The 22,973-nt window shown below is 44.2% G+C and overlaps 2 protein-coding genes across 5 annotated transcripts in view; both read right to left on the minus strand.

The window, feature by feature from the left end:
- Window positions 1–15,095: 15,095 nt before the first annotated feature.
- RPS13 (ribosomal protein S13) lies at window positions 15,096–18,739 on the minus strand. The gene is made up of 6 exons (XM_080595894.1): window positions 18,632–18,739; window positions 18,422–18,470; window positions 17,239–17,317; window positions 16,343–16,512; window positions 15,886–15,986; window positions 15,096–15,174 (listed from the first exon to the last, which is right to left on the minus strand). The coding sequence occupies exons 1-6, from the start codon at window positions 18,652–18,654 to the stop codon at window positions 15,141–15,143; spliced, it is 456 nt and encodes a 151-aa protein (XP_080452020.1). The 5' UTR covers window positions 18,655–18,739; the 3' UTR covers window positions 15,096–15,140.
- Window positions 18,740–18,893: 154 nt separating this feature from the next.
- Window positions 18,894–22,973, minus strand: part of PIK3C2A (phosphatidylinositol-4-phosphate 3-kinase catalytic subunit type 2 alpha) — a 49,545-nt gene continuing 45,465 nt past the window's right edge. For all 4 annotated transcript variants that reach the window (XM_080595754.1, XM_080595757.1, XM_080595755.1 and 1 more), the window contains exons 29-33: window positions 22,631–22,748; window positions 22,453–22,534; window positions 21,938–22,047; window positions 21,577–21,702; window positions 18,894–21,060 (exon numbers count right to left, since the gene is read on the minus strand). In XM_080595754.1, coding sequence (XP_080451880.1) covers window positions 20,878–21,060; window positions 21,577–21,702; window positions 21,938–22,047; window positions 22,453–22,534; window positions 22,631–22,748 — 619 coding nt within the window. In that variant the 3' untranslated portion in view covers window positions 18,894–20,877. The remainder of the gene's footprint in view (window positions 21,061–21,576; window positions 21,703–21,937; window positions 22,048–22,452; window positions 22,535–22,630; window positions 22,749–22,973) is intronic.

Here is a 22,973-nt window from a genome sequence, read left to right on the forward strand (position 1 = left end):
GCTCCCAGTTTATCTGAAAACACCAAGCGGCAGCTGATAACTTACTTTTGACAGCTGGAAATTCAGACTATAACAGCCCAGAGCTCATAGAACATAGTCTGGCTGGGGCATGGCACATGATGTAGTTAGTACTCGACACCCTGCAGAACAATGATGGGCACATTTCCCTTAAGTCACAACATGAACTCGTGCCTTAGACATACTGACTGCTCTTCCAACTTCAATGCATTTTACAATCACACTGCCCAGAGGAAGAATTTGTGTTTCCTGCACCTTTTACAAACAAGTTAATTGAGCCATCTCCCCAGGGCAGCCCCTAGAAATTGAACCTTTCTGTCCACTCTGCTTTTTCAGAAAGGTCATGGCATCGGTGTCAATCCTTCCTCTAACTTCTCCTCTAAATATGAATAACCCTGGACAAACAACAGCCCCATGCCAAGGCCGAGAACTGCATCTAAAATACCCGGCCCTCAACAGCTACCCTGGGAGCCTAAGGAGCCGGGGAACCCACCAGTCAAACCCACCCCGTAACACCCCTCGAGGGAAGACCAGCAGCACTACTGCTGCTCTGAAGCTCCAGGAGGGTGACCCAGAGATGAAGGCTGATGACTCTTACGGAAACCCTGCCCTATTCAAACACACACAACTTTCTTTTTAAAGTCACAGCATAAAGACACACGTCCTTACAAAAAAAGTGTCCCAGGCTAAGACTCATTTTGCTCTGCCACTGACAACCTGCCACACGGCAGAACAGAGGCGTCCAATATTTCACTCAATTGTCATATTTTGATTGCATCTGTCACACGCCAGTAGATCTTCAGGTTGAGATATATGATGAGCTTTCAGATTTCCTTTCTTACAGCTTCATACTGTGTGCCTCTACAGGAATGAACTTGTCAACTCAAATGCAAAATGAATGAATGGCTTTTAATCACTTTGATAATGTTAACGTTATTGCTTTGACAGGATAGCAGCAGATACAGTTTGCTGATTCAGCCACTTGTATAACGATCTAACGGGCTTTTCTGACTAATGCCATGCTCTAAAAATATACACTGGGCTAATAAATGGGCTTCTGCTACACTGAAAAACAGGCTCATTAAGACAATTCCTCTGAAAAGTGGCATTTTTATGACAAGATACTGAAGCATTTAATTATCCTGTACACTGACAGAGCTGAAAGAAATTAATTAAGAGAAAAAAATGTGCAGCAATGTAGCAAATCTTGAGGAGAGAAGAGACTTCTCACACAGATGCCCATAGCCGGTAGCGTAAGGGGAATTTGGGAAGAACTGCGAGACTGTTTCCCCAAGGGAACCAGTCTGCTGATAGGAGGCAGATTGCCATCCACTTACACAGAACAGAAGGCCAGTTCCTACAAGGAGGCCTGTCATTACAGATCAATTAAATCTCTCTGCTGTAGTCTATGTCAGAAGAATATTGGCTGCCGTTGAAGGACAGTGAAGTCAATAGGTTTGGGAGGGACGGAACAGCCCTGAGTGGCAGCTGAGGTAAGGGCCTTATTTTCACCACAGCGTTTACTCGGATTAACTACCCTTAAGCTCCTTCCCTGCTCGTCAAAAATCTGTGCGTAAGGAGAGTCAGAAACACTGCTCAGGCTGCAGCACGCAGCAGCGTGGCTTGTGTGGAGGTTGAGAAGAGCTGGCACACGCTGGTGTCATGCCTGGAAGCTGCTCCGAGTGACTCTGCGTGCGACCCTGCAGCCAGCAGCGTTGGTGCAACTGCGGTGACAGCGCTGTAAGGTAAGTGCGGGTGGTGTTAGCCTGGGGTAGCTCACCTTTTCTGGCCATACCAAACAGGAAAGTCAACCTCATGCAATCCCTGTCTCTTCTTGGGCAGGGATTTGCTCCTGCCTTTGCACCGCTCTCTGTCAAAGCTATTTTTTGCAGTGCCAAAGAAAAGAAATACACCAAACTGATCCCTAACACGTTTTACAATGATTTTTTTCTTCCCAGACTATGAGTTCTCACTCCAACCAAGCACCCTGCTGCATCAGTAACCTTGCCAACACTGCAGAAAGGGCAGTGAAAGGACAGGAACAAGTGCCAAGGAAGAGACTGCTAAATCCTCCTTAAGCAGCACTGGTGTCAAACGGGAAATCCACAGCCCTCGTCCCCACTGCAACATAAAGCAAGCCTCGAGGAAACGTTTCCTTGAAGAGCTAGCACTTAACCAAGCTAAAGACTTCTGCATGTGAATGCAGGCTGGACTAGAGGCAATGCTTTGAGCTGAACTTCAAAGTGTTCTAGCAGTGAAGACAGGCCTAAGGTGATCAGGAGTGCAGCAGACGGAGTTTTTCCTGGGAAAAAGGGCTTCACTGGGCACTGACAATTCATCAGCTGTTGACTACAGTGTGGGTTTGATCTTGCCTTTGTAGCAAGTCTGAGCTGTAAAAGAACTATGGGCTGTGGCCTGCGTGCCACGCACGGCTTGCTAGGGCAAAGCCTCCAGCCCCCAGTCATTTCCAGCAGCTCTCTCCATTTCTGTCACAGACACCCGCGGCTCACACAGCAGGGAGAAGCCTCAGGAAATCTAATCAAAGCACCCGCAGCTGCTCAGACAGCCCATGCCAGTTTATTTAACCATGAAATAGGGTTGATTTTTCTAACCTTTCTCCTTTTGTCATTTCACTGTTTGGTTGCCGTTCTGAGTCAACGACGTAGGTCTATCTTCGAACCACAGTGCCAAATTACGACAGTTTTGGTGCGAGGACTGTCACAGCCAGCAGCCCGCTGACAAGAATGGAGGAACGTACATCTTCCAGAGTTACAGGTTCACCCTACCAAAAGTAGCATACCATTCATTGCTGTTTGCGTTTAATTCTATACACGTGCATGAAAACTAGAGCTTTTTTCGCTGTTGGCACAAAAGCACAGCCACACCTATACCTGCTTGGCTCAAGCCTTCAGAGAATTGTCACTGTTTGCAACGACAGTGTCCCAGCACGAGCATGGATAGCCAACCACCCCTTCACTAGCTCTAAACAAAAGCACAATCCAAGCCACAGCATTAGAAAGCATTTGCAGATATTAGTACCAGCGGGAAACGTGACAGAGGACTGCAAATATTTTAACCAAGGGCACACACCTATGTTCCCTGCCATCCTGCCAGATGTACCTGATCCACACTCCCTGCTTCCGAGGCGCATCTCACCAGTGAGGATCTTAAAAACAGCAAATGAGGCATGGGGCACACATCTGTGGCTGACGCGCCCCGGGGAGACTCGTGAAGAACGTGGAATGGGCTGCATGGGTAAACACGCCGCCTAGAAGGTGGGGAAGCAACCAGCTAGATGGTCCCCCTCGTGTTTCCCTGCCTCTGATTGCCATTGCAAAGCAGGCACGAGAATGTCCCTGCTCCCTCCCATCCTGCCGTCAGTGGAGCGAAATAGCCCTGCACCTGCTGTGCATTCCCGTCTGTGCCGGGAAGGTGACCCCGCTCAGCAGGAGAGGGCTGCAGCGCTCCCCTCCTTGGGAAGGACGCTCCTTCATGAGCACAGCCAGTGCCTCTGCCCAGGATGCACAATATTTTTACTACCTCCACTGACAAAGTGAAGCTGCCGTTTAACCAACGGGTAGTGACAGGTGCTACTAGTTTAAAGAAACATATTCCACTCCAAAGTGTTCGGCACATCTCTTCTTTACGGAGGATAAGAGGAGGGCTGAAAACAGCTGAGTGGACATAAAGAACTCACAAATGCCTTATTAATAAGTGTGCTGGATCTAATGATCTGTGAAACTGAAATGAGATTATTTGGATTATCTCATTAAACAAGAATAATAGCAATAGTAACCAGGCGGTAATTAGGAGTGGGCCAAGCCAAGGACAAACTAAACAATAGGGGCCAAAATGCTCTTAATTTATACTCTGCGTTTTTGTGCCTCTATTTCCACACCCAGAATTTATGAAGAAATCTAGAATCACGGCCAACCAAACAGATCGACTTCAACAAGCAGAAATTGAGCCGCTAGCTACCCCCGGCTGCATGGGTTTGCCATTTCCTCCCTCAGCCTAAAACAACCAGCTCGAGGCAAAACTGTGGCAGAGGCTGAGCACCAAAGAGAAACAACACTGACCTCAGGCCTTCGTTTTAACCGCTGGCCATCACAACCTCGCAGCAAGAGCGCTCCTCAAGGTGGGAAGGTAAGCGCTGAACTGGTTCGATACGTGATGAAGCACCACCCGGATTTTACCTTTCAGGCTGCACTTATATATAAGCGCGCAGAAGCTCTCCGGCTGAGGCCAACACCTCCGCACCCTCCCACAGACGGATGGGGCACAAGGAATTGAACTCGACAGATGCGGCCTGAGTGGCAGCTAGGCCAAAAGCTCCCCATATTGCAGCCCCACGTAACTATCGTTGTGCAAAACACGCTGCTCCCAACGCCTTCCCTGAGAACTCTTTACTAACCAGGAATAGCAGGCAACATGATGTACAGCGCAGTGGTAAAAGGCTTTTCCAGAGGACTGAATAAATGAGTCTAAAAAGTTAAGACAAACTGCCCAACGGCCTAGCACTTGACACACAGCACTGTCCTCTCGCGAGCTTCCTAAGGCAGCCTGATGTAGCGGCACTTAATGCCCCAGAGTTATTGAGGCCACACCACAGCCTGACAAACACAGACTGCGTTTATCACGGGAATTGAAAATCAGAATGTCCATCGTGCTCGTCAGGACGTAAAGTGTTTATGTCCCTCTTAAGGCTTTGCTTCCACGTACTGAATTATTAACATTAGCAACAACAAAAAGGTAATTGAGGGAAGCTGCTTCGAAGAAAGATGTCTTTGTTATTAGAGTTATTTCAGTAAGAACAGAAGCCACAGCCTTACCTAACACGCTCGTAATTCTCCATGGAGTGTAGTGCCATTTGGATTTTGCTTTTGTAGCAAGTTTGAACTTTAAAAGACCTATGGTTCATAAAAACATCATTTCAAAGATGACAATACTGCTGTAATAGTGTGGTAGACATTTAAAAGACAAAGGGAAGGGAAAAAATAAAAGCAAAACCAATGACCGCTCAATTATCCCGAAGAACTAACTCTAGCACAAGAAAAGCACTCAGAGTGATTCAAGAATGAGGGAGGAAACATTTGAACAGCCATAAAACGGGGAAAAAAAACTACTAAGAAATCCCCAAAGTGCTTTGGCACCCCTTTGAGAGGAACTATGATGCTGCTACATATAAGGCTCATTGTCCTAATTCTCTGGTTTTTTTTTGACTTGCCCCTCGCAGGGCTGCCCGGGCTGTGTCCTGCACGCCCCCAGGGCACAGCAAGGCATTCCTCCAGCCCGCAGCGTGTTCCTCTCGGCCTTCTCTCTTTTTACCACTGACCTGTGTGGGACACACAGCAGGGAGGGGAAGCGTTCCCCAGAAAAGGCACTGGTGGGAGCCGCAGGACCCAGGAGCTCATCCCATGCAGTTCCCCAGGTTCGGTGGGTTGCTGAGCACAGACTGAATGCCTGCTGAGGGGACAAGCCTTCCCCAGCACAGAGCGAGCTGTGAGCCCTGCACCCACTCACTTTGGTGCTGCCGAGGGTGTCAAAGGTGTTGGTGGCAGGACGGGGATCAGTGAGCAGAAAACAGCCCAGCACCTGGTGGACAGGGAACATGTCCAAAGACATTCTTCACACGATCTTCACCCCTAGAGCACGGCGAGGTGAAGCCCCCGTCAACACGTGTGAGGTTTGGCTCTTTCCTGAGCCACAGAATCGGTGAAGGTTCCCATTACCAGGAGCCAGCCTGGATGCTGGCAGCTGTGAGAGGGCCCGTTCCTGTGTTTGCGAAACTAAGGCAAAAAACTAGGCAATAAACATGTTTCCCCTTCCTCCTCCACAAAGAGATGCCTGCAATTTAAGATGGGCAGTGATAGCTAAGGTTAGCTTGAATCTACTTTATCCAGAGGGACCACAGCTGGAACAGCAAAGGAAGGCAGACTGCGCTCCCTGCCAGAGTCCCAGGCTGTGGGACCGCCGCTGAGCTAGATCATTGCCACCAGAACTACCTGTTGGCACAGCAGTCACGACTTCATTTGCAGCATGGTCATGCCACCTAGAGATGCTGAAGAAAAGCACAGAGAGAACCGGTGTTTTGGGGGGGAAAAAAAAAAAAGGAGAAAGAGAAGGGCACTTAAAGGCCATAGAAAGGGCAAGATACATCAGGATTGTACGGAAAGAACTGAACACAGACCAATTTGCAACACGACAAAGGTTTTCACTGATTCGGTAAAGTCCAGCTACCGATCTACACAAGTGTAATTCACCAGCTACTTGAGTAATTGAAAAGACAGTTATTTTGTCCTACATCCAAACGGATAAATGGCTTGTGGTTTCTTGTTTGACAGCAGAACAAAATTCCTGGCAAGGAGAAGTAAATGTCTGCAACTTAAGCGGAAGGCTTCTGTTTAAGCTGACTCTTAGCTTGTGCGTTAAAAGGACTGCAGCAAGGGAAACTGCATTTCAACAGGATGCTGCCTGCGTGACTGATGCAGGGGTCAGTGTGAGCCCGCCAGAAACGGGAGTACAGCAATCAGACAGCCCATCTTTGTGCCCTCTGGGGATAGATGCTGTGGAGCCAGGCACTGCTACTTCTGACAAAGACTTTTAGCCAGGTAAGGAGATGTCTTCAGCAGATCTCCAGGATGCGTTGTCTTGGAAGGGCAGTGATGGAAGAGAGAGCACTCAGAGCACCCCAGCTATCTCTCTGGCACACGTCAGAGAAAGCTCCAAATAACGCACATCAGGACGGCAGGCACTCTAACATGCTCCCCGATGCGGCTCTGTACTTCAGTAAGTGCAGGACTACTCAGGGACCAGAAAAAAAAGCCACTGCTCCAAACGCACATCACAATTATAACCCACAGCCTGTCACATTTTTGTAGATGTGAAATTCCTACCATCTCCAGCTCACGCGGGAGGGAATATGAAGACTGAAGTTGTACTGACAGCCAGTACCTTGGCACACATCAGGTGCTTGTGCCTGCTCTGTAGTCTGATGTTAACAGGGCTTGCTTTCTATCACCACTAATGTGTCGTCTCAAATGTTTGAAGATTAGAAGTCAGAATGCAGAGAGGAATGCTTATTAGTCAGGTTATTCTGAATAATAATAGCTCTGCTTTTTAAGACTGGCTAAAATACATGAACCAAAATTCTTGCACATTTGCGTGAGCTCAGATGTGGAGCATTACGCAATCCATGAAGCAGCTCTTGTGAAAGTTCCCATGCCGAGTTCAGCAGTTGAATCAAATCCAGCCACATAAAGTCTGTGTAACCCCCCAGCACTTCTGCTTTACTGTTGGTGTTGAGTTTTGCCTGATGCTCACCGCTGTCACTGCTGCCTTCTGGAATAGGTGCTTAGTTTCGTGTGTTTCTGTAGAGTAGCCATTGCAAATAGCTGCCTGGCGTTCAATATGTGTGCTGTTAACAGCTACCTGGGAGGAACTCTCAGCATCATCGTCCCAAATGCCATTTCACTGGACCAACTGTTTCCCTGCAGAGTAGGTGACATGAGCAAAATACTCCAGTTTAACATGGTTGTTGATCATGTGGCACACTGGAATGAAAACGCAAAATACGCACGTGTATGCAACAGCAAAAGGAATGCTCTCAACCTAAACTACAAGCTGTGTAAACAGTGCTAAACTGCAGCGTGCCACAGGGTTATCGATCTTTGTGATCAACTCAAGTCAAAGGCTCCGTTTTGTTAAACTGTATCTACCATTGGTGGTTGCACTATGACACTTCCCATTATCATTCTTTCAGACAGGCTTCCAAACTCGTTGGGGAGAATTTTACTGCCGTTTAATACCAAACAACACTGCAGCAGGTGCTTTGTGTGAAGAACATTGTTTCATTAAACCACTCACATTCAGCCCTGTTAAGTTTGATCTTCGGATCAGAAGCAAGGCTGATGGGAATCCTTACCTGAAACAGAACCTCTCACCAGACCAATTTGTGACCCTCAGATTTTTATTACACAACTGCAGAAGGTACTGATGTTTGCTAAGTTCCACACAAATAGAACATTTCTAGAGTCCACTGAAACATAACCTCTATCCAAGAGGTAAGGGGAAGCCCAGATATTAAGCAGCTAAACCGAGGGGACAGCTGTGCAGTACTTTACCACTGAGCTTGAAAGTCAAGAGGCTTGAGAAGTGAGAAGTGTCGGCGTCTCAGCTGTACAACAGGACTAAATTCCTAACTTCTCCTGCCTTATATATCCTGCTCTGCGATATCTGAAACTGTCGTACACAGGAAGACAAGATAGCAGAGGACAACCACGTCATGGCTTGCTCTGAGCTGGTAGGAGCATGGAGCTACGTGCCCCGCAGGAGCACAGCCATGTAGACAAAGCTCTGAGACCACATTTGGGTCCATTTCCCTGGCACTCTGTCAAGGAAGGAGACTAGGCCCCCACCTAGGACAGGAAAAGGTTGGGGAATTGTTACCTTCACTCTCAACCTTGCACATCCATCAGTGTCACCAGGGGCATCAGTAACTGCCCACTGCTGCCCACCAAGCATCACACTACAGTACCCTGTGTCAGGACTGAGTGCCAGAGTTTATGCCCCGAATGTCACTTTAAACTGCTTCCATGCTCAGCTGTACACCACACACCCATTTGCGTATAAACACCCATCTTTGGTTAAAGTGTAACTTCATTATAGGTTCACCAGGCAGGACACGGGGGGACCCAGAGCATAGGAGCTCCCATACCTAGCACTCCTGCTGCCCCCAGGCAAACTATTTCTCTGCTTAGTGTCTGTCTCACGGTAAAGGGTGAGGAACAGTGAGCAGCACTCTATCCCCACACAAAGAAAGCACTGAAATGCACGGGTCAAAGCACTGCGCAAGAGCTAGACACTGGTAAAATGGTGTTATAGCAGCACTGAAGCTGCACTCACATTTGGTGAGCTGCAGAAAACCAAACACTTTCTCCAGAAGCTATCCTGGACATTACACAACACCATCAAGTGTAATCATAGTACTTGGTACCACTCAAACAGTTACCTCCCTCTGCATCACAGGATGTCAGCTTCATTTGGTAATCAGATAGGTTTTTGAGATCCGTGATTGACAGGAGCTACCAAAATACAAATTTTAGGTATTAGTCTCATCATGCCTTCCAAATACAATGGATCTGAATGGCAAAATACTAAAACAAGGAGAACCCAGATCTGACTTCATTGCTAAAGAAAGTTACCAGGAATCACTACTGAAGTGAAGCCTAAGGACTTATCTGTAGGACGAGTTTGAGTTTTAAATGGAATACCCAATGCAGAAAATAAGTGTTACTATGTTAGCAGTTTCTGAAGAGTCATTAATTTATAGCCCTAGTTTTTCCAAGAATGTCAGAGCTGAGCAAGGTGGGGTGGACTTGAGTTCAAGGAAAAGATGCTACAATTTTTCCACTGTTAAAAAACCTAAAAACACAAGAAATACCACAAGGAAATATGTTAACAGCCCGAATTTCACCACAGCTTTCGGTGTGTCACAGCATCCAATAGCGTACGTTATACTGAGAAATATGTTTCCATCCTCTTCCCTGCAAATCTCAAATGCCTTCACCATCAGAACTGATCCTCTGAGATTTGGATCCTCCCCAAGTTCATTTAACCTGATCAATTTTTAATGGCTGTCACTGGTTATTTCACCCAGTCAGTCAACAGCTTCTACAGTTCAAAACACCAGCCACCCTCTTCCCGCTCTGGCATAACACAGGGCTCAGGATCTACAGAAATTATTCATCTGCATCATAAAGAACTTGAAGGAGCTGTAAAAGAGATTGATCCCTGACAGCTGCACTAAACTTGAAAGCCCCTTCTTGGCTCTGAAGAAGGAGAATTCTGACCTGAAAAGGGGTCTTGAGCGAGCAGCCTCAAAGGGAATAAAATATCAGTCTGTAAAACCAGCACTCACTAGAAAACTCAGGTGATCTTTTAATGTAGGTACACCACTTGCCTCAGGCACAGCCAACATAATTACTTGCCACACTAGCTCCAGCTCGCAGGTTGATGTAACAGACCGTACCTCACCTCCTTTTGTCCTAAGTACTGAGCAAGCCCCCAGAACCACCAGAACTTCTACTCTAGTGACCACGTCCTGCAGGACAGCGCTACCATTTATCCTCACACCCAGTACATACTGCTCTGCCGCTAACATTAACCTTTGTGCCGATGCAACGCTGGTTACTAACTCAGCACTGGTCAATGTCTTCACTGCGTACTGCGGTGGCAGGAAAGAACTTGTGCTAGTCAGCAACACCGACCATTTTAAGGCTCACAGGTTTCTAACCAGAAGGAAAATTCATCCTAAAAGCAGGAGACGGTGGAGAGGAGTGAGGAAAGACATGTATCCAACTGCAAGCATGCCTAGAAATCCTCGGGAAGCAAGGAAAGGACATTCACAGACATCCCATTTGTGCAGCGACCAGTGCTGAACCGTTTCCTGTTGCCAAGGTAGGAGCTGGACGAGGGACGTTACCAAGGCACGGCAGCGAATTGTCATGCAAATGATGCAGGCATTGAAGGGACTTCCCGGCAACAGAGCACATTTTTTCACCAGTTTGATCCTAGCACTGAAAATGAAACAAAACAACTGCGTGAACGTGAAGCAACATTGGTTTCAACCAGAACCACCAGCTACCCCAGAGCTGTGGGAGTACCAAACCTGCCTTTGGTGAATTCAGTAGGCCCTACTGCTCTTTATTTAAATGGCAACATAGAAAGAAATAGGCCCTTGAGTTTGGAGAAACACGTGCAGTGCTTTTTAACTACATTGTTTTTCATGAACTTAAGTGACACTGAAAACAGTGGCAGAAAGTAACACACAACCCTTCACACAGAAAAATCAGAACATACGTTTCACCCACATTGTGCTATTTGGGATTAACTCACACGCAGTGATTTTGAGTTGAAAGCTCTAAAAGTCTCACAGGCAGAAACTGAAACACTTTAAAAGGTGTTTTCAAGAAAAAGTAGAACATACACTTGCAGCCATACATTTACAAACTTTTTTTTTCTTGTAACAATTGCATTATAGCTTGGATGATACTATTTTTTTTTGCCCTTTTCAGGTTCAGAAATCTATTTCCAGCAGTGGTAATGACTTACCAGAATAATTGGTATTTAATTTTCCTTACTTGAAACAAATTATTACAAGAAGAGTTGCTTAGTTTTCACAGAAGTACTTGTAAACAGAACTATTGATTAGAAAAAGTGACAGAGGTAAGGAATTTTTGGTTTTTTTTTGCATCCACAGGGAAACTAGTCACAAAATCCTCAATGAGGAGCAAATATTTAGCTCTGAGGGAGTCCTCTGGACATGACCAAATCAAAGCTTTCTCTTAAGTTCCTGTCAGGGTTAATCTTTCCCCATCCCTAACAGTTACCTCCCAATCTCTCTCTAAAAACAAACATAGAATTTGCGTGTGGCAATCACTTATTATTTTAACAATAGGAATAAAGACTCACCTTTCTGGACTTACCATTTCAGGACAAACTACAGAATTATCAGGGCAAACACAGAGAACGCATAGAAACTTGGAACAATGAAAAGAAAGGCAAAGGCTGAGGCCAAAGAAAGGCAACGGAAGGAAGAGCTTCGTGCCCACCAGAAGAAAAATGAAATGGCTGGCTATCTGAGTGGAAAAAACAACCTATATATATATATCCCAAACAACTCCCTTGTCCCTGTGTCTGTGCCATGTCCAGCGGAGAACTTCAGAACAGAAGGAAAACCATCCGTTCCCTCCTTAACTCATGGGAATGGCAAATAATGCCAGTTACCAGCAGCTCTGCAAGAGGGCAGGGTGCCTCAGCAGCCAAGCTTCAAAAGCAGTTGCTTACGAGCCAAACGAAAGCAGCCTCTGCCATAAACCCCACAGCCCGGCAGCTGTGTTTCTCCTAAGGACAGGCCTCACGGCACTGGAGAGGCAAAGGCAGCAGGGCAAGCCGTGTGCCAAGGTCCACAAGAACAGAGTGCTCCTTTCTGAGGCATGTCCTGCCATGACACAGGAAAAACCTCACACAGGAACAGGAAAGAAAACCATAATCACTCAGATCTCTAATGGCTGGGAGAGCGAAAAGACAGCAGGAGACAAAGAACAGTGGAGATTCAGCCAAGCTGCAAGGCATGAGGCTGAAACAAACGCAGCTTGTGAAACTCAAGCCAAGACAAAGAAACCATGAAGGCAAGAGATTTTTTGACAGGAGGAAGCAAGAAAGCAGCGTTGCCCAAAGCCCACAGAACACCCCAGACTGCTGGGCAGGAGTAGGCCAGAGAGGTACCTGGAGGTAACCGTGGGACAGAGATGGCTTGTTGCGTTTCATCTGCATTTATTCCTACTATTACATCCCTCCATCCAAGGGAAATGATAGTACCTTTACCCAGAGGGGCAGGAAAGGCTCCACCGTTCTCCCAAGCAGCCATGACCTGTGTGACGTCCAGCTGACGTTGGCAGCTGGAGCACAAGTCCTGAGCTGCCTGGGACAGTCCCGCTGCTTGGCTGGCTGGTAGGACACTACCTGAACGAGTTTCACCATCACCCAGGCACAGTCCTGTCCCACAGCCCCCCAGATTAAACTTACCTCGCACTTTCACAGCAACAGGTTCCCCTGGCCTCGGGCTCCTCTCTCCAGAGGCATGCTGTAGGACCGCATCCTCCCAACGCCAAATTCTGGAGGCAGCAAACATGGTGTACCTTTCTGTCCTCAGGAGTACCTTCGACACCTGGATTTGATCTTACTGCAGGACCAGGATCTGTCCCTTTATAACTTCGCTCCCGACATCACAGTACACCATTTACCCAGTACTCCCCCTCTCCTCTGCTCCTGGGATGCACACCCCACAACTGCAAGCCACCCCTGCCATTCCCTTTTCTTTCTGGCAGGGTCAGAAACATTCAGCACCACTGGAAACGCAAGGTGACACCAGAGCACAGCGCAACTTGCCCTCAGCCACTCCAGCAAGCCGGGGCCACTCATGCTGAAAAGGACACAGCTCAGAACATGCAGAGACCAAAATATTGCAGTAGCATGAAATATAAGTTGCGTAAGCTTCAGTACTACTGTGCTCAAAGCCATTATATCACTTGGCACTGCATATATTTACATCACTATTAAATATAATCTATCCACCGGTGTGGACAGACTGTTTGCCTTCACGCTTGATCCCTAGGTGGCACTGTTCATAATACCAAACTTTTTAAAACTGGTGTTTCAAAGTGCCATCTGCTGGTACTCGAATTATTTACACAGAGCTGGTTCAGAGAAATGGCTACTGAAAGTGACTGCAGAGTTCTCATGGAGTTAGCTGTACCTCAACCCCAAAGACCCATAGCACTTTTTTATTTTTTTTTTTCTATTCTCATAGTTTATTGCAACTACATCCCAAAACACTTAATAGATAAATACAAGAGCCTGGCAGGCAGACACCAGGAGCACTGAAGGAAAACCACTAGCAAAGACTCTTAGGAAAAGCTGTTGCTACACTAATAGGATCTGGCAACCATTTATACTTGAACTTGTGTAGGGTTGCCTACTTTCAAGCTCCGCAAGAGCTACCCTTATGCTGTCTTGTAGTGAAAAATGACACTTTGTGCACTGTCAGCTCTGCCTCCTCTTTCATTCCTGAAACAATATGGAAGCAAAAATTCACACTTGTAAACACCTGGCTGAAAGCTTAAGGACTTTTTTTAAATGCTGGCCATTACAACTAATGAACAGCAAGAAAAAGACTGACCCATATTGACATGTCAGCTGCAAACAGAGAGAAATCTCTTCTTCAGCTCACCAATTTCTAGTTACGCAGAAGTAACAGCAGGTATCTTGACAGAACGTGGAAGCTGGCAATCTAACTTTAAGATGGACCAGACAGCAGCGCTTCATAGAGTTCAGCTGGAGTGCAGTGCTCTTCTTTTAAAACTGTCTTAATCCCAAATGCTGTATTTAGTTTCACGATCAGAGTACAGGAAACCTGTCTTTCTGCAAAACTGGAGCCTGGTGCCTTTTTGATCCATTTCTTACGGCTAAGCAAGCAGTTACTACACTTTAAAAAAAACGTTAGGCCTATTTTAAATTTACTTAAATGCCTTTTAATGCAGCAAAAGTTAAGTAGCGCACCAATACTTAAGAAGTACCGGTCACAACAGCTCAGTAAAACCTCCATTTAAAATTTTATCTTACAAAAGACACAAAAGCCTGTCGTGTGCATTTTAGCAGAAAGATGACTCCTTGGGTCACAACTACTTCGAACCTGGAGGCACAACTTCAGTAACAGTGACTGTAGACCAGCCACTGCCCTTTGGGTTTAGGGGAACTGCCTCAGCAAAGACATGGCATCTGAGGAGCGCTAAACGGTTCTATTTACCCAAACCTCAAAGATGATTCTTAGAATTACTTACAAATGACACCAACAGTTACCCAGAACATCCGTTGACCTATGGCAAGTGCTACTACAGAGGGAAGCAACAGGAGTCCCAGGACCAGGAAGATGCATTTCAAAAAGGAGTTCCTGCTGGCATCCACAGGGCAAGGAGTCCTGAAACGGTTTGTGCAGGTGTGCAGACATGCACACAGAGGCATGCTCTTTCCCTCAGCTGTCAGGAACTGTTTCAGATCCATTTAAGCTTTCTGCACCCGTTCTTCAAGAGGAATGGATCCACATTAACCTACGATGATCCCATCTACCTTTCCAGTTTTGTTTCCCTCCGTCACCCCCAATTCTTTCCTCTCCACCTTTAAGTTTCCAATTTTTCCTCCTGCCTTTGTTTTCTTCCCCAGTTCTTCCTGCAGGACACACACAGGAATGGCACCATATTAAGAAAATGCACTTGCTGTGAACGACTAGGTTACTTGTCTAACTTGAATCTACCAGATCAAAAATCAAGTTCTAGCAGTCACACACTCTACGGCTAATCCAGACCAGCAACAGCCACTACCCAGATGTGCAAATGTAGGATGGCAACGTGGAAACCACCACCACACTTGCGCTTCAGTCCGAGAACCGCCCGTTTACATCTAGCTTCCTGACACTGACCCATGTTTGTAAGACACCAACCACTTAGAGACAGCACAAACGTAGTCAATGGGAATTTATTCTTTCAGTAAGTCATAGCCAGCTCTTATGCGACCAGGGCAGAAGCTGTCGATGATTCACTAAAAAGAGAGAGAAAAATAGAAAGAGGGGGAGAGAGAGAGAGAAATATTAATTGCAGGGACAATTATTACAAACCAGTTGCCAAAAACCACTACTTCAGTTCAAAGCTTTACCCACCAGTCCTGAGCTTAATCACAAAATTCTTAAAATTCTATATAGGATAAAAACAGACTTCACCCTTCCTTTTAAAATACAAATAGACAACAGAACTAAACCCTGTTCAAAAACCTGGCTGGCTGCACTTCAGCCTTTTCAGAAAGAAAAGTTCTGAGACTAAGACTTCTACAGGAATTCTGCAACGTTGGCTATTTTTTTCCTAGAGAAATGACAACTACAAATGACTATCAATTGTCACCACAGCTACTGAGCCATTTCTCAACAGATTTTCAGACTAACACAAACTATAAAAGTATCTCAGTAAGAACAGAGCGCGCTTTGTGTAAAGTGTTAGAAAAATTGTCTAGTACACAGTGGCTTCACTCATTGAGACAACTCTCCTTTTCCAAGTGTTGTAGCAGTCATTTTACCCAGCAATGAGCTCCATGAATTTACCAGTTAATAAATATGAAAATATCTGTTCTTTGCAAGCTGGTTTACCTGTATGTCTGATCACAAACGCACTCTTGATCCTTCTAACAAAGGACCCAGCATATTGCTTACTAGACCTAGAAGACTGCAGTGAAAACAATAACCTAAAATAGAGGACTTACTACTTCCAATTGGGCGGCAGTACTCTCTTCGTTTTGTAGTAGCGAGCCAGACGATGGATTCTGCTTTCAATCAGAATCAGGCGGAACTTGGCATCTTTATCCTATAAAATAACATTGCATTACAACCAGGATCTACTTTGACTTCTAGGCAACGTACATTTCAGATGAGCTCTAGTAAAGTCAAATATCCAAAGCTACTGCTGCAAAATCCATACTCCCACCGTCTAAGTCCGATGCGTATGGTAAATTCATAAACCCCTCCTTAACGTGATACTGAAAAATCAGAAAATGTGAGAGTTGATAGTGATACAAAACAAGGCATAGGACAGCAGAGGGGCTCTCCCCAGGTGCCTAGGATTGGTTGCATAAAGTTTTAGAATCTATTCTAAGAAGTTATAAGGGAACTACTGTATTATTTGAAAAAACAAGTGGAGTTCCTATTTTGATTAACACTCACCTTTCTGTTTCTCTCAAGATGCTTGCGAACAGCAACAGCTTTCTTGATCAAGTGATAAAGATCCTCTGGAAGGTCTGGGGCCAGTCCCTTTGATTTAAGGATTCTCAAAATTTTGTTGCCAGTAACAAAGCGAACCTGGGCAACACCGTGAGAATCCCTCAGGATCACACCTGAAACAAACATTTACATACTGCACTGAAGAGAAAAACCTTACACAAACAGATGTTATTACTTTAAGGTCCATTTCACCAGACATCCAAAAAAAAAAGTTCTCTCTAAATATTGGTTAAACCTTTCTGGTAGAAACCATGAACAGCAGTAGACAGTAAGTGAGCAAAATACTATTCACAGAAGCTGAAATGCTATGTTAGAGGCAACTGACCCACCCATCACATACAGGCAGGTAATACAGTAAGTGCTACAACACTACATGGAGATCTTCAGCAGAACTTGTTAAAGCTAGGTATACAAACACCCTTTGCTCTGGGGGTAACAAAGACTTCAGGGACTACTTCGGAATTAAAGTAAGCGTGTTCTATTAGAACATTCTGCTCAGGAGCTCCAAGCTAAAAGTTAACAGTAAAGTCAAAACAGGAACTGGTAAACTGGAGAAACTAAGCTTCCCAATAGCACACACTAGTACTCTTAAAGAGAGGTTCTAAAATTAAAGACACCTCACAATTTCTGACTGAAAAAATACCTACTTCATCAAATATGCTTCTTGCAAGAAAGAGACACACTGCATACTTCCAGTGGTATCCACATAGTGAATACATACACACCACAGAAAACCTGTGTTTTCTTAATATACTTAACACAAGTTGAGGTAATTATTACATTTTCACGGTCAGAAAGATGTGTTTTGCCTACATTCCGGTGTTATTCATGAACCTTACCAATTTGTGAGGGAGTCAGGCCTTTTTTTGCAAGCTTGTAGATCTGCTCCTTCACGTCATCAGAAGTAAGTTTCAGCCACTGAAGAAAATTACAAAAAAAAAAAACAACAACTGATGAACACTTATTAGTACAAAGGCACAGACTAACTATGAAAGGCTATGATATGTGATGGAAATAGCTGTTTTGTAATGTTTGAGAAAACAGCTGAGAAGTTATACTTTTAATGATACAGAAACTTATTTAGATTCTGTGAATCCATAGTGCTAGTCAAAATGGTGGAGAAAGACAGAGGTGAATGAAGAAAGACTGTTTAAAATACCCCATGCAGCCTCCAAACAGCTGTTTTATCATTAGCTGCCAGATATAACACATGAAAACAAATTTATAGAAAAAATCACTGCCACTGGAAAGGAACTCTTTAACTGGGCCTTTGACAGAAAGGCAAAGCTGAGAACCATTTAGCCATCCATTCCCTGCTACACTACCTACAGAGATTAGTGGAAGTCAGACTCGAAGTACACAAATTAATTGAAAATGAAAGAACTTGATCTCTATCCAGATAGAACTGTGTCTTTTCTATTATTTTATGCATTAAATTGTGCTAATGGAGTCACTGCTCTGTGGTTATCAGAGGAAGAACACCAACAAACTGGGTAATCCCAACTCCTTCCACAAGCTACAACAGCTCCCAAGAGTTTTTCTTCCCCCCTCCCCTCCCTTTTTTACACTGTTAAGTTATAAAAATAGAAATGGTTAAAGACTTATTTGGAAATGCTCTGTTGATTACAATTTAGAAAACAAATCAAACCCACAGGGTTCTTTCCAAGCATAGCATTTGAGCATCCCAATCATTATCCAAATGCTTTAAGCAATGTTAGTATACTTCACATAGCTTCACGATATTTTATTTTCAGTTATATTCCTGTGCTTTAGCTTCCCGGTTCTGATGAGCTATTTTTCAGTGTATGGTTTTCTATACGCACCACAAACTGATCTTTCTGTCAGCAAACAGATCCCCCAGACCAGTCTTGGAAAACAAGGTGAGTTAAGCAGCTGCTGGCTTAGTGCTTTGGTAAGCCTTAATTTGAAGTGAAAACCCCTCTAACAAACAGAAGGCACGCCGGAGTTCCTCAAGCTTGTACTACGAGCGACAGATCGGCGCTGCACAAGCAGGCTCCTTACCGTGGGCACGCTGCGGCGGTAGGGCAGCGCTGACTGGGACAGGCCCTTCCTGCGGGAGGAAGCACAGCACACGCTCAGCGCCGGCCGGCAGCACCGGGCGCTCCCCGGGGGGCCGCAGCCGGGCCCGCCCCGTTCCCTCCCGTCCCCCCGTCCTTCCTCGTCCCCCCTCGCCGCCCCGCAGCGCGCCCCCGGCCCGGCCCGGCCCCGCACCCGGGAGCGTGCATGCGACCCATGATGGCGGCGGCGGAAAAGAAGGGAGCGGCGCGAGGGGACGGCGCTTCCCGCCCGCCTGCCGCCGGAAGCCGCCTCAGCGCCCGGCCGCTGGCCAATCGGCGGCGGCGCGGCCGCGAGCAGCGCCCCGCCCGCTGAGGGGCCCCCTGAGGGCCGCCGAGGTGCGGTGCGTCAGGGCGAGCGCTAGCGGCGACGCGGCGCCACGCGTTTCTCACCAGAGACCACACGACCATCAAAACCGTTTTAAAATTATTTCAGTTTATTCGTATTTTGTGCTGTAAGACACTGTGCTTCAATAGCGAACTGCGAAAAAGGCAGTACATATTGCTTTCGTTTTATTTCACAACGGAACGTTTCACAAAAACAGTAGTCTACTTTCCTGTGTTTAAGTGACTTGTGATTCTAGTGATGGAATGGAGTAAGTCTCAAAAGCATCAAGTGAGCAGGAAATATATCTAGTCAGTTACATAGAATACTATTTACAGGCTATGTACTAAATGAAGAATATGCAGAAGATACTTAATAAAACTGGGATTTGGGAGTTGTTAGTGTCCATTAGCATCAACCCAGTTTCTAACATTCAAGATATTCTTAGCTTTTTAATTGCAATAATTCCTAAGAGATTGGACCATAACTATTTTAGGCACCAAGAGATTCAAGTTTACTTCTTGCTTCTGTACTGAAGGGAGATTGGTCAGTAGCAGGGGAATAAAATCAGATTCTGAACAAGCTTTTTAGTGTTGGGGAGGCAGAGGACGTTCCTGTATTGAGTTTTCATTCATCGTTGTAAATTTTACTTCTAGTCATACTCAGCGCTGACGGTCTGTCACCCTTTCTCAAACACGCTTCAACATTTACCATTAAAGTGTGAAACTTAACTCTATCGCTTTGTCTAGACAGAACATAGTCACCCTAAACACCAAGTAAGGTGAGTAAGAACACTATACCTGTAGTGCAGAAACTACCTAATTAAGTAACCAGTGGTATTAACAGGAGACAGTAAGTCGTATTTGTACTCCACTATCACAGTATATTTCAAATCTAGTGCTGCTTGAAATTTTTATATATATTTTTTTTTAGAGGAATTACTGTTGCTGTCAAATGGAAAAAAAAAAGTGCAACCAAAATCCTCGCTCAAAAAGTTCTGTTAATGCCACTTATTTCTGGCCTGCAAATATCCAGCAGTTGTGCTTTTTACGTAGAGGCCATCATTTACACGGATGTACAGGTAAGTAACGTAGGTGCAAGTGCCACTTCGATTTAGTGTCCAAATCTGTTATACATTTAATCACTGCTGTTATTTAAGTTCTAGAATTTTTGCAATGTTGTAAAACACTGATAACCTGGATGCATTTCCTACGGCATCACATTCAGACAGTCTTCACTGGCATTGGAGATCATGGGTAGAAGATGGGGTACAAAATTTTAGGTTGCACTGGAGATCAGCATAAGCGATTTTATCTGTAATTAACACATCTCAGGAAAAGACTTCTACTAGAATCTGCAAGTTATCAAATATGAGAACGTTACCCCTCTTTAAGGAGCAGAAAGTTAACGTGTATACATATTTAAATACCAGGAATGAGGTAAAAGAGAAGCATTTGAATTATAAGGCACCATTATTTACAACTTCCATTATTGGCACTCGCTCCAATAAATCTTTGAGAAGCATGCATCTGGAAATAAATGCAATGCTAAAGAATTTTTCCAGCCCTTCAACCTTAATTTCTACAGGCGTGTGTGAAGCCACAGAAATTTTACCCGTCACTGCTTCTGTGATGTTTAGTTAATAGCATGAGTGTAATCCTAAAAGTACATAGTTTCTTTGATATCCTCCAGCATTATGCCATGAATGACATAAAACGGATTACAAAAAAAATTATAAAGCAAAAATGCATTATATCCCCAAGCCTAACGATTAAGTTATGGTTTAACCAGCCAGCATGGTCAAACTGTTCATCTTACTGTTGTGGATGGTTTAAAAACACCTTCCTTTACCTGCAGCTCTTAAGAAAGACTTGTAATAATGCTTTGATAACATTGCATAAAAATAATCCAGCAATGGATTTCTAGAAATCCTTCAAATTAGGCTTCACGAAGGTTGGTCCAACATGTCTGTTGAAATGCAGAGGTTCTTATTTTAAGATGTACAAGTTATTTTCAAGTAGGAAGATGCACAAAGCACAAGTGAATACATCTGTTCTTACTCAGGTGTTGGAAAAAGTTCATAGATAGGGTACAGCAGTTAGTCGATACCAGTTAACAGTCTCCTTGCTTAAGTTGAAGTCCTTTAGAGAGAGTGTAATTCCACCCAGGAAGAAGTTCTCTCGTAATGATTCCGCACTGAGCACACTTAACTGAAGTTCTCTCTGTTTCAGAGTCTCCATGCTATATCCACTGTACACAAGCTGGAAGGTAAGAAGTCAAGAATTTTTTGGTTATCCAAATGAAATTACACGGATCACTCCTTTTTTCTGACTGCCTAGCCACTGATACTTTAACTGCACATTATGACCATGCAGTACGTCTGTTTCTCAGAGACTAGGCTGAAGCACATGCAGATTTTGTTTTGTGCTCTTAAGCGTTTAAGAGGACCAGTGTTTTCAGATGCAAGTACTTTTTACACACCAAGAGTTCTGAATTAATTCTTTTCCTCATCCTGAATCAATGAATCGGGGGTGGGAGACAATGTTTAAGATTCCTTTACTTCTCTCCATCACTCCTCAAAGTCAGAGTCAGAAATTTCATTTGTAACAGTACATTTACCTATTCTGATTTTTTTTATTTTTTAAACAGGGCAAAGTTTTGAAACAAGTTCCTTTTAAATTCATATATCTTTACAGATTTATTTAGACGTTATTTTAATTACTGCTTAGAATAAAAGACTGTAACTACAGGGAGATGTCACATAAATTTTAACTTGCCATTTCATTGAAAGTTGGATTTCTCGTCTTCCGGGAGATTTTGGTTTTGCGTTTGGATGTTTTGTGCGTGTCTGGCAATAAGTATGTTTTCACATACGGATTTGGATCTGCACCATCTTCTGTAACCTACAGTCCAAAACCAAGTCAAGTTAGAAAATTAAGTAGTGCATGCCCATTTGATTATTTTCAAATTGCTAGTCTTAGCCATCAACCTAACCAAAACCAGCAGCTGATTTAGGTTAGCGGTTGGAGAATTTGTAGGAAGAGATACACTTCCATCATCTCTACATCAATCCAATTCAAGAAGGTAATTGACAAAATAGAAAGGTTTTTGGCAGGGAGCTCATCTCCTCTTACTTACCAGATCTTTAATGTGCATCACCATGATAAACAGAGTGCTGTTTCTATATGATATGGATAGCTTCACTTCTCCTCCCACTTTGCCTGAGGTAGGACTTGATGGACTTGCATCTGAGAAAAAATATATAATTATTTCCTTTGTAATATTTGTATATCATCATCAGTACTACACTAATTATTTACAGGCAAAAAGAAAAAAAGGACATTTTTTAAAAGATTTTTGCATTCTCTTGTAAGAACCAACCTGGAAGTTTAGAGTAAGAACTTAAATAATTTATTCAAGTCACAAGCAAACCTAAGTGATGACACATACTGTTGCAATTTTTGGTATGCTTTTTCATTTCCTAGTAACTGTACGCAAGCACATCTGTAAAGAAGGAATGCTATACAAGATCTCAAAGAGGGAAAACTGCAGTTAATTTTAAAAGATTCCTTATAAAACACATGAAAAAGGTGTCATTCTACAGTCACCCAATTTATAAATATCACACCTCCTGCCCTGAAAATAGTACCTACCTGTAGATCTGGCTATTCCGTCTATTCCTTCCACTTTGTCATCACGAAGCAGTGGATGGAAAAATGTATAGACAAGATCACACTAGATTTGGAAGAAACGTTACATATTAGATTAAATGGTAATGAGCATTAAAATTTGAAAACCTTCATTGGATTTGCTCAAGTTACTTGAACTCACTTCTGACACCTCTGAAGAACTGTTCATCAGACTCTGTATGTAGCTGTTGAGCTCGACTTTTCTTTTAGCAGCTACATCTTTTATGTGTGTTCTTCCCAGAACCATCTTGTTAGGAAAGCTGTAAGGGGAGAACAATATAAAGGTTTTAGTTAATTTCCTTGAAGTTAGTGCAGTAAAAATGTCATTGCAATTTCCATCCTGAAGCATTAACATCCCTTTTTACAGTGAGTGGAGGTACGGCATGCTAATAGGCAATGATGTTTTAAAAAGGTAAAGAAACGTTTATAGGTAACTGTTACAAATGATATATCACAAACTAAAGATACCGTGTTGGTCCTCTGGC

The sequence above is a fragment of the Anser brachyrhynchus genome (genome assembly GCF_964034855.1).
Source record: "Anser brachyrhynchus genome assembly, chromosome: 5".
Classification (NCBI taxonomy): Eukaryota; Metazoa; Chordata; class Aves; order Anseriformes; family Anatidae; genus Anser; species Anser brachyrhynchus.